This window comes from Vipera berus, assembly GCF_964194415.1.
Source record: "Vipera berus genome assembly, chromosome: 1".
In the NCBI taxonomy this organism is placed as follows: Eukaryota; Metazoa; Chordata; class Lepidosauria; order Squamata; family Viperidae; genus Vipera; species Vipera berus.
In genome coordinates, this window is record NC_138202.1 from 21392659 (window position 1) to 21405072 (window position 12414).

Sequence of the window (12414 nt, forward strand, 5' to 3'; positions counted from 1 at the left end):
GTGTGTGTGTGTGTGTGTGTGTGTATGTATATATATATATATATATATATATATATATATATATATATATATATATATATATATATATATATATATATATATATATATATGCATACTTTAAAAAAAACTTTATTTGAGTCAGTCATCAGTCAGTGGAGGAATCTTTGGTAGTTTTTTGTTTGTTTTAAAAATGTTCCCTTTTCTTCATGCCAGTGGATGGTACATCTGTGTTATAGCCTCTGCCGGAATAAGGTCACCTCTGATGAATTAAGACAGACACAAGAAGAAAAACGGGGAAACTCCGTATATGGGGCAGTGTCCTGACTGCTTCTGAAGGTATATCTAAACAAAACAAAGAAAAGGAGGAAATACAGTCACCTTTCAAACTAGGCTGCCAAATTCATTCCAGAAACTGGTATGCATGGGGACATGGCTTGCTATATTTTGGTGATTGTGAAACAGTGCAAGTTTTGTTTCACTCATGACAAGTCAGGAATTGCCCCGTTTTATGAACTATAGGTGTTCTCAAAGCATTGCTTTGAGAGCAGTGGTGGCACAGTGGTTAGAATGCAATATTGCAGGCTAATTTTGCTGACTGCCAGCAGTTTGATTCTCACCGGCTCAAGGTTGACTCAGCCTTCCATCCTTCTGAGGGCCCAGATTGTTGGGGTCAATATGCTGACTGTGTAAACCACTTAGAGAGGGCTGTAAAGCACTGTGAAGCGGTATATAAATCTAAGTGCTATTGCTATTGCTCAAACCCCTTTCAAGGCTTTGCACAGCCCTAAGAATTCATTTCCTTCAACCCTAACATGTTATGAAACTATACACTAGATTGGGACACTACTGGGAGATGTTAACAAGCCCACGTACGGTTGTTTACATAATCCGATTTTGTGCATTCTCCTTCCACAACTGAAATATCATCGATAGCAATGTCTCCTTCAATGCCTCGACCACGGATGCCTTCAAAAACAATCTGAAATGGAAAGAACACTGACATTAAAAATAAAATCTATGAGTGACACAAGAGGAGCTTTTAATACAATGAAAATAGAATGTCTTGTTCAATATTATTCTGTTCTCCAACCTAGCAGAATTCAAAGATATTTTGTAATTGGAAGATGCACACATATAGAATGTTTAGCATATCTGTAATAGAGATGTATGAAACCTTTTGTCTAATGCTGTGATATATTTACACATCCTTGATTATTTCAAAACAGAAATTTGTGGCTTTTTAGCCATAAAATCAATGTGCTATTTTTACAAGGGCAGAATCAGCTAGATTACAAACTAATTTACTTTGAAACACAAGGATGCTTCATTCCCCAATGAAAATGTTTATAAACTTGCTATTGTCCTTACTTCCTATTTCAGGACATTGCTTACTAGTACGTTCTATGAAAGTGTTAATCAGATGGCTATTGTGTTTGCTCCTCAAAATATTTTTAAGCAAATCCTATATCAAGTTAACTGTTTAATTATCAACTTTACTCTCCTTTCTGTGAACTACCCCCCCTCCAAAAAAAGTACTCACAGATCATGCTAAATCCTATTCCCAGACTAACAAAAACAAAGTTCTATGAGTTTTTCGCTTTCTTTCTAGAGTTTTGTGGAATTTTATTATTATTTTTTTGCTACTGAATGTTGTCAGAGTTCATGTGTGTCTTGGTGATCTGTTAAAGCATGAACAAAGGACACTAAAGTTTGATGTATGTTTTATTCAAAGTTCCATTGTGGAGGAAGTTCTTTGCAAAATATGACTCACAATTTGAAATTATCAGATGGATCCAGTCTTTTGATTCAAGGTCATGAAACTAAACAGTTAAAATGCATTCCCAACAATATATTTCAATACGAGAGTATTCCCATACTTTCCCATCTATTGATTCTTTTTAATGGATTAAAAACACTAGGATGAAAAAATGAAGACTTTTTTAGAAGATACATAAAAGAAGTAAAAGTTGTCAAATACTTTTTCTTAGAGTTTTACAGTGTCTTGTCTTGAGCAGGAGATCTTATACCATTCCAGGCAAATAGTTGTTCAATCTCTTCTTGAAAACCATCCTTTAAGATTTCCATCCATGGAATCTTTCTTAAACTCTTTTAGTTTGTGGGACAAGAGTGGAATAGAATCATTAAAGAAAGGATGCAAAAGAAGGGTCAAAATGACACGTGACTGACAAATACACACACACAGCGAGAGAGAGCCTGTGGCCTAGAGGTGAAAACAACTGCCTAATGTGCAATCAGCCCAGGTTCGAATCTCAGAAGGGTATGGCTGACTGATGAAAACTAATAAGTTTGAAATGCATATCAGTCTCCCTTAATTCTTTGTTAGCAATTTAAAATTTACACAAATATGAGCTGTCACCGGTGTGACTACTGCCTGTCGATGGCCTTCAGGTTAGGCTGACACAGGAAATAAAGATTTGTCCCTTGTTAAATTCTCCTGCAGTGAGTTGTCCTATGGCAAGTTGGCTGTGGTGAATTTTCCCATTCCACTGCCTTTCTGCCTCCTAGTTCAATTGTTTAAGCAAGGATTAAGACACTTCCTGGAAAAGGTAGCAATTATTTTGGATTAGCAGTGATCAGAATCATGTCATTTCTGCACATTCCTTTTCCTGATGCCATATGGGACTCTAACATGGCCAGTTTAATTAGGCTGTTGTAGCCATGAAGTTTGGCAGAAAAATAATAATTCTGTAACAACTTCAAAGGCCTTTTTGCAGAGATAACAGGAATTAAGCAATGCAGGAATGGTATTTGTGCTGGACTATTAACTGAGATTTTCTCCCTCCAGTTTAAATTGACTAAACACTGAGGATAATTTCATAAAATGAAATAGGGAATAATTTGGTATTAACAAAGAATTAACATAGGACAGAGGAAGCAATTGGACAATAATTAATCCCAATCACATCTTCCCAAATACTATTAAGTCACTAATTTGGAGCACAATTCCAGGCATAGCTGATGCCTGGAAGACTTTTGTTTTTGAGACACTTGGGAAATAAGGTTAAAGTATACCAGATTCATCTTCCAAGTGTAAGTAAGTAAGTAAAGAAGGAAGGAAGGACTTGCCTCCAAAAGTTGTGGATGCTCCAACACAGGAGATTTTTAAGAAGAAATTGTCTGAAATGGTATAGGGTTTTCTGCTTGAGCAGAGGGTTGGACTAGAAGACCTCTAAGGTGCCTTCCACTCTATTATTCTTGTAAGTAAGTAAATGGATCATCATATCTCTACTGCAAAATACTGAATGACCACTAGATATCTACAAAAAGATACAGAAGAAATGGAACTGTTTGCTGGCATCTAGTGGTCATCTGGATGTGGTAGCCTAGATATGAACAGTTCTAGCAAAAATGTAACTTTGAAACAAGCCTAAGGCTCCAGTGTCTCTCCTTGATTAAAGGTAGCCTAGAATCTCAAATAATTTTGCACACAAATAGAAGAAGATATGAAACAAGGGATCGCTACTACTGAGAATCCTAAGGATGTAAAATCTCACATTCTTCCTCTAGCAACGTGAAAAGTTGCATCATTTCCTCCAGAAGCACTTTGTCTGTCTTCATTTATTAGTTTGTTTTCCACATTTATTGTTATTTTTACAAATAAGGTAGTGAACATAACTCAATATTCCTACCTCCTCCAATTTTTTCTCTGATTTTTAACAAGCATTTGGATCACTTTAAACTTCCTTCATCTGAAAGGCAATAACTTTTACCCTGCTACTTTCGAAGTATTCCAAAATTTCCATCCCAATTGATTTTGCAACCTTCTTCAGGCACACAAAGGGTAGCACTATGCAATGTAAATCCTTGTGATTAGGGGAAATATCTTCTGTACTGGCCACACCCAATGCAGGCTGTCTTTCATGACATTAAGTGTGAGTCCTACCTTCTCTTACTATTACACACATCTTTTGTCTAAAATTTGCTATAGCTATAACTTGGTGCATAACAAATCTTTTAAAAGAGAGACATATTTCCAAAACATTTGATGTTCACTACTGGGAAGCTGGACATTCAAAAGTATATATACACATCAGACCTAAGTTGTTGGTGTTATAAAAATGGCTAGTTTATACTATTATGTAAAAGTAAAAAGTTGAGGTTTGATGTCATTATGTTATTCTACTGCACCAAAAGGAGTTGGAAGTCAATGCCTTTTCTTCCCTCCCCCTTTCCCCTCCCCCTTTCCCTCCCTTATTTTTCCTAATATTTTATTTTGTATTTTTATATCTTGTAGTATTAATACAAAAATAAACTAAATTTATTTGGGAAGGTTGCAAATAGTGATCATATAACCTTGGGATGCTGCAACCATTATAAACACATGCTGGTTGCCAAGTGCCCAAATTTTGATCAGTTTTGATGCTGTGATGGTTGTAAGTGCAAGGACCAGTTGTAAGTCACTTTTTTCATGGCCACTGTAACTTTGAATGCTCACTAAACAAATGGTTGTAAGTTAAGGACTACCTGTATAAATTCTTCTCTGAATTATTTTTAAAAAAGACCTAAGTTGTTGGGTATGCCAACAATTGCTCTCTTTTTTATCATTATTAATTTGAAGCACTGCATTCCAGTCTTCAGTATACAAACTTTTCCAACAGGCATATAACTGAAAGGTAGCATCACAAAAGGAAAATAAGGAAAGAGGAAAAAATATACATTTTGGGATACATGATTGTTGATTTTAAAGGTTCAGCAGATCATGGGGCTGGACAAAGAATAATGTTTTTTTTTCTTCTCTCGGTGTCTTGAGCAATAGCAAGCTGTAGCTCTAGAAAGGCTTTCAACTGGAGATTAGTGTCCCTTCTCTCTGCTTTGCCATTTCACCTCTTCGGACCTTTGCATCTCAGAACTTAAAATAAGTTAATTTCAAGTAATTTAACAGGAAGCTGTCTCATATAGCCTGCTACATCTAGATACTTATTTTTAATGTCTGTCAGATGCTGGATGGTGATTGAATTTGGAACATTTTGCATGCAAATCCTATGCTCTACCCATGAGCAATGTCTCCAAGAACAGGGTTCAAAGCAAAGTTGGAAGCAGAACATACAAATTGGTCTTCAGTGACAAACTGGTTGCCCGCCCCTATTGATTAGGATTCATGATGAACCTAATAAAATAAAGGTTCTATAATACAACAAATACTTTGTATGCTTTAATTTACGCTACATTGGATCTCCAGGAATTCAGTAGCGCTGTTTGTCTTCCCAAACTCTTCCCATACTCGAAGCTTAGCCTCTTTTGTATCTGGGAAATATGTGAAAAGTGCCAGGTAGACTACCAGGGTTTTCCATAGAACATTTCTGAGGGCACCTCCATTTTCTGGCCTGTGGATCTGATGGAACTGGGCCCTGCCAAAAAGCATCTACTTTCCTTTTGAAGATGTCATGAGCAAATCTTAGTTTTCTAGACAGATTTCCTTATTTGCTTACCTTGCCTAAGGCATCCATGGTAACAAGTAACTCTTTCTCAACCTTAGCAACTCTAAGGTGTTTGGACTTCAACTCCCAGAATCCCCCAGATGCTGTAGGCATACTGGCTGGGGAATTTTGGGAGTTGAAGTCCACATACCTTAGAGTTGTTAAGGTTGACAAGCATTGCTCTAGTGACTGTCTCAGCCAGACTGATAAAAGAAAACATCAGCAGCTATAAAATGGTTTGGGGAAAAGTTTAGGTTTGTTCTAGGCCCTAGAGACTTTGAAAAGAATAAAGAGTCTATTTGTTGTCCACAGATTGCTCATACTTAAGTTACAAACTGCAAATTCCTAATGAACAAGAATTATTCACAATTCTGGCTTACTGTGTAGTTTGGATAGCAGCAACTAAATCCGTTTCTTGTGTGGAATGCTGGTGAATTTTCAGTGGTTGCCAGAAAGACTACATCTAGGTTTGCAAAATGCTAGATTGCATTTGATTAAAAGCCTTGTCCATGCCATTTTAACTGCTCTCTTTTCAGCAGTATGAAACTGATGGTCTCCAAGAAGCATTAGACAGTTAACACAGGAGCTGTGTTGTTAAAATTTATCCTTGCCTTTCATTCAGGGATTGTTGTAAAGCATTCATATGCATTCTTTAGATGCAAAAACTCTTGCTGATGAGATGAGGGCCATGAAAACATAAAATAAATGTAGGATGTTTTTCAGCATATCAAAGACACTATAAAAACATTTTAATTTTTGTGCTGATCTAATTTGCTGCAGAGATTCACTCCGATTCATACTCTTTAAAATTAACTAGGAGGTTTATGTCCCTTCCCATTTAGCTCTAGAATATGAAATAAAATTTGGTTGAAGCAGGGGTGATAAGAGAATTGAATGTCCCACCTGTGCTGATACTTATTTAACCAGAGGAACAAATTGCCTTCAGAAATCATGGTTGCCCTAACACTGGAAGTGTTGCCCCAGCACCAGAAGTTTTTAAGAAGAGCCATCTATCAGAAATAGTATAGCGAGAAATCAGAAATAGCGAGAGCAGCGAGTTGGACTAGATGACCTCCAAGGTCCCTTCCAACTGTGTTACTGTTACTTTACAAAATGACAAAAATATAAATATAGAAGCAATTAAAATCAATAATTACATAGAGACTAAAAGCCAAAAGGATGATTGCCACTAATATGGGAACTTCTATCTTACTTTGTCAACCATCTCTAACATAAAGAGCCCACATCAAGACTCTAAGCCAGCCAACAGAACCAGGTTTTAAAACCCTTCTGATCTTCCATAAGTGGTGGTGGATCTCACTTCCAGTGACAGAATGTTCCAAAGGGCAGGAACCATAGCAGAAAAGACTCTTATCCTGGCCTCCACCAACTGGAATTCCCTAACAGATGGGGTATGTAGCAAGCTCTTTTCTGCTGGAACCAATCCCATTGGGACAAGAGAGTTCCTCAGATACCCTGGATCCATAACATAAGGGACTTTAAAATGGGTTTATGGGTTAATGTTTTGTATAAACAGTGAAATAAACAGTTGGATAAATATGCTGTAAACTAGCATTCAGTACAGCATCCATGAAAGCCTTGGAAAATATATTCAAATGGTATGATGTGTCTATGCCTACAAAAGCCAGAATCATACAAAGCATGGTATTTTCTGTGACTCTCAATGAAAATCAAGGTTGGACGTAAGTAGAATAGAAAAACTATTAATACCTTTGAAGTTTAGTATTGGAGAAGATTCCTGAGAATATCATGGGCAGCCAAGAAAACAAATCAGAGGATTATTCTAGTAATCAACCCAGAATTCTCATATGTGGCACAATCAACCACATTGAAATTATCAATGGGAGATTATTAAATCTTGAAGGCCATGACTTGTTATTTGGTTGGCATGCATATTTATTGTATGATAAGAAGGTAGATAATGTGTTTAAGGTGCATATTTTAAGACATGCTTTGTTGAGAGTTTGGAAAAAGTATAGACATAAGTTAAATTACAAGATACCTTTATGGGCAATACCGAAACACGCAATAGAAAACATAAATGTTGGGTTCAAACATGATGTGATTACATATAAGGAAATCCTAAGTTTGGAGAGGAACATATGGTGTTTGAAGCCGTATAATTTTCTACGAGAAGGGAAGATTGTTCAAACCTGGTTTCAATATGGGCAACTACGGGCCAGGTGGAAAGAAGATCAGAAAATTTGTTTTTCAATGACTGATGAAAATCTGGTAAAGCAAATTAGAAATTAGGGTCCAGCACATATCAAACGGATATATCTTGCATTGATAGAAATTGACTCAGAAACAGAACTCGTTAAAGATTGTATGATAAAGTGGGCTCAGAATATCCAAGAAGTTATTACAATGGATACTTGGGAAAAGATCTGGGTGAGGAACGTAAAATTTACGCAAGCTCAAAATTTAAGAGAGAACTTTTATAAAATGTTTTACAGGTGGCATTTAGATCCTAAAAAGCTTGCAAGTATGTATCCGAACTATCAACCTAAATGTTGGAGGTGTGGTGGCGAAGACGCAACGTACTTTCATATATGGTGGACCTGTAAAAAGGTTAAAGCTTTTTGGATTAAAATCTGGTGGAATATGCAGAAGATATTTAAGAAAAGGATAAAGTTTTGTCCGCAATTGTTTTTACTGGGCATAATTACTGATACTACTGTTGTGGACACTAAGTTGATGTTGAACTTAATTACGGCAGCAAGACTTTTACTAGGTCAATATTGGAAAAAGGAGGAACTGCCGACTATAGAAGAATGGACTTTAAAAGTTTCTGACCTGGCGGAAATGGCAAAGATATCGGCGTACTTGAAAGATCATTCGCAACAACGTTATATTACGGAGTGGAAAAAATGGATTGATTACATCCAGAATAAATATGGGACTAAAAAGTTTCATTTAGCATTTGCATAAGTATTGATGTGATATTAGTATTGCTTGTAGTCATTTTATATGAGCTAGAGCGCGATAGACTTAATAGCTTATTGTTGTTAGCATATGGTTGTTTATGATTGTTTTTACTTTTATACCTTGTATTTAGCTCTGGGAAGTCAGGGACGGGGAGGGGGGAAGGGGAGGGGGGAGGGTCGGGAAGGGTTGGGTAGGGGGTGGGGGGACGGGTTGTTAAAGATAAAATGTATTGAAAAACTTTTCAATAAAAAAAAGAAAGAAATTATCATACTTTGGACACATTGTGTGAAGATAAGCTCTTTGGAAAAGTAGAAAGAAAGAGAAGAAGGGTGACCAGCAGCAAAACAGATGGACTCATTTACAGAGGTATGAGGCATGAAAGAACAGGTAAGGGACAGATCGCCTTGGAGACAAATCTGTGTGATCACTAGGCATCAAAACAACTTGATGCCACATAATTAATGAATCAATGCATTTTGTATTGAAAACTTGAAATTTAAAGGCATATGATAAATTTTGGATTACTTGAGTTGAGGGTGTAGCCAAGAAGATGTCATGCTTGTTTGGAAAGGAACTAATACAACAGTTTTAAAATCCTAAATTCAATTTATATGTTTACTTCCAACCTTTGAATTGGCTCACTTTGATTCATGGAAAGACAGACTAGTATGATTAGAATAGAATAGAATAGAATAGAATAGAATAGAATAGAATAGAATAGAATAGAATAGAATAGAATAGAATAGAATAGAATAGAAACTTTATTGTCATTTTATATGTACACTAATAAGTACAAAATAAAATGAAATTACATTGCCTTCAGCTCTCAAAAAAAATCACCATTGTGCATACACCCACATACACACACCTAGAGAAATATCACAGTCTAGTTTGAATGTATACATATACATGGCAAAAAATTATTGTATGGGAAAGGTTTAATTTACAAACTGATTCATCCCTATGTATTGATTACATTATATTGTAGCTTGCACTTTTAATCTACCTATGCTTTGTTTGGTTTTCTTTGTAGTTTTTTTTTTCTTTCAGTATTTTTTCCATTGTTTTTCATTTGTTTGGTTGTTTGTATATTAAAAAAATCTCTTAAAAGAGTATCTCAGGAGAGAAATGCAGAGAGTAAGTAGTCCAGTCAAAATGAAGTTGTATTTTAAAATGCAACAGATGCACACACAGAGAGACACACACAGAGGCAGAAACTACATATCTTGCGTGTGAGAGAGAAAAAGAGAGAGAGAGAAAAACAATCAGTCTAACATGGAAACAACTTTCTGTAATTGCAACATTCTATTTGGTGCATTTATTAAAATCTGTAATTATCAGAGAAGAGCAATCATTCCATTTATGGACATTTTTTGCATAAAAATAGAAAAAATCCTTGCAATTTAATGTTTTGATGGTTAGACAGATTATAGTATGAGAGTCATGATATAAATTTAGAAAGAGAGGTTAAAATTTTATTTATTTGTTATTCGTTTATTTTATATAGCCGTCTGACTTGTATCAAACTTGGAGCAGCTCCCAATCAACAATTAATACTGATGATATTGGAGCCCATACTGATGGACGAACTCCCCCAGTGGTTTCCTGTAGATGTTAAAAAGAAGAAGAGAAAAGCTTGAGCCCTGAGGCACCCTACATTGCAAGGTCCATGATTCGACCTCTTTTCTTCTGCCAACACCAACTGGAACCATCTGTGGTGGAGGGGGAAAAACCACCACAACACAGTTCCTTCAAACTCCCAACCTCCGAAGTGGTCCATAAGGATACTATGGTCAATGATTATCAAAAGCCACTGAGAGGTTTAGGATGGCAAGAATGGTTGCATGACTTCAATCCCAATCCCTCAAATTCATCAACAAGTGCAATTAAAGCCATTTTAGTGCTGTGTCCCAGCTTGAAAATGGACCAGATACAAGTGTACTTATATCTGCTGTGAAGAACAACAGAAGCCATTTTTTATATCTTTCTCATTTTTCTATTTTTTATTTATTTATTGCGCTTTTAGTTTTTTTCTTCCCCCCCTTTTTTCCCTGTCCATTTTCTTAGTACTTATCATTGATTTTAAACCTTTCAATATTTTTTTTTAAAAAGAGAGATGAGCAAATCATTCAATGGGATTTTCAGTGGATCCGTATCACTGCAGAATTATTTCCAGGCTCTGATAAAAGTTAGAACATGTTCTAACGAGAGCGTGATCTCCATTTACTGATTATTGACCTAACACAGGTAGCATAATGAAATTCAGGAGGGAGACAGATGCCATCATCTGAGGTAAAGGGCATGGCTTTGGAAACAAACATCAAGTACCTGTAAAAATTTATCTTGCACTAACCTCCAGGGAATATTGAGGTTTTCAGTTGCCCTTAATAATTGGAAAAATCACTGTTAAATCAATTTTTTTTATTTTTTTTATTTTAATTCCATTTATATCCCGCCCTTCTCCGAAGACTCAGGGCGGCTTACAAGCTTAGCAGTAGCCTTCATTCTATGTATATGCCTGCTTATTAGGGCTTTCACACACACACCAAGCGGCATTATTACAAAGTCAGCTTAATTGCCCCCAACAATCTGGGTCCTCATTTTACCTACCTCGGAAGGATGGAAGGCTGAGTCAACCTTGAGCCTGGTGGGATGCGAACCTGGACTAATTGCAGGCAGCTGGTATTACTTAAGGAGGCATTAGAGACCCACTGCTCCACCAATGATGGGAAGAAAAAAGATTCACCGCACACTGGAAGTTTTTAAGAAGAGATTGGGCAACCACTTGTCTGAAATGGTATAGGGCTTCCTACCTGAGCAGGGGGTTGGACTAGAAGACCTCTAAGGTCCCTTCCAACTCTGTTATTCTATTCTGTTCCATTCCATTCCGTTCCATTCTATTCTATTCTACTTTTGGTAGCAGTCATGATAACACATAATGACATCAGCCATGCCAATACCCAAATCATGCAGATTAGGTTAATCATGTTGTGTGTGATATCATTTGCCCTTTTCCTGTGAAACACCCATGCATTCCACTTCTTCTTCCCCCAGCCAGCTAATATCACACTAAGATTTGCCTCAAATTATCTGAAATCCATACCAAGACTCCCCACTAACAACTCAGGGGTAAACTACTGAAAACTATGCTGAAAAACAAAACAACCAACATGAAGGGAATGTACATCAAAAAGTCTACATCAGAGTAATCTTAAATATCAAAGAACAATATCAGAGAGATTTGCATTTTTATTACTATGCATCTGAATAGAAGATGGTAAAAATGACAGGTAGGTCATCAATGTTTCTACTTTAAAAAGAAAACACTAGGAACAAAGGCTGAGAATGGATTTTTACCGATTTATACATCTCAGCTGGAGACAAACATGGCAAATCCGTTCCAGGAAATATTTGGCAATCACTTGCATATGTTCCTGGCAAATGTAATACCTTTTTAAATTCATGAGCAAAGAAAAAGTGCTTTGGTGAGCAATATAAAGTCCAAAATGATGGTTAAGCAGCAATTTCATTTTATCAAAATGCTTTGATCAAGAACTCAAATAAAGTGATTAACACCTTATAAAGCTATTGCTTAACTCTATGGATTTTGGATATAAATCAGCTTCCGTCATGAAGAAAATAGATAACAGAAAGGAAAAATATTTGCCAATACTGAATTTTTTCATCATGTGATTAGGTTTTATTATTATTATATATCAATCATCAAATGGTTCATGAAACTTATATATAACATCTCTTTCACACTGTTGGTTCTCCCCCTCAAGTATCTACGCTGCTTTAAAAAGCAAAACATGCAATATAACAAACAATAGTGTATTGTTAAGTGTATACTGAGTGACTTTTCTCTGACTACTTGCAATCCGTTCATCTACCATACCTGTGCAAATCAACCCTGATCCACTTTGAACTGGAAAATTGATATCTGAGGAGAGTATGATTCAATTTGAATTTGCAATTTGTGCTATTTCAAGATTCAGTTAAAAGAAATATTTGCCTACAGGAAATA

General features: G+C 36.1%; 1 protein-coding gene across 1 annotated transcript in view; it reads right to left on the minus strand.

Moving 5' to 3' along the window:
• Positions 1–253: 253 nt before the first annotated feature.
• Positions 254–12414, minus strand: part of MDGA2 (MAM domain containing glycosylphosphatidylinositol anchor 2) — a gene marked incomplete at both ends in the record, with an annotated part of 586749 nt that continues 574588 nt past the window's right edge. Inside the window, 2 exons of the mRNA XM_081314870.1 lie at positions 254–342; positions 874–979. Of these exons, the coding sequence (XP_081170996.1) occupies positions 254–342; positions 874–979 (195 nt within the window). The remainder of the gene's footprint in view (positions 343–873; positions 980–12414) is intronic.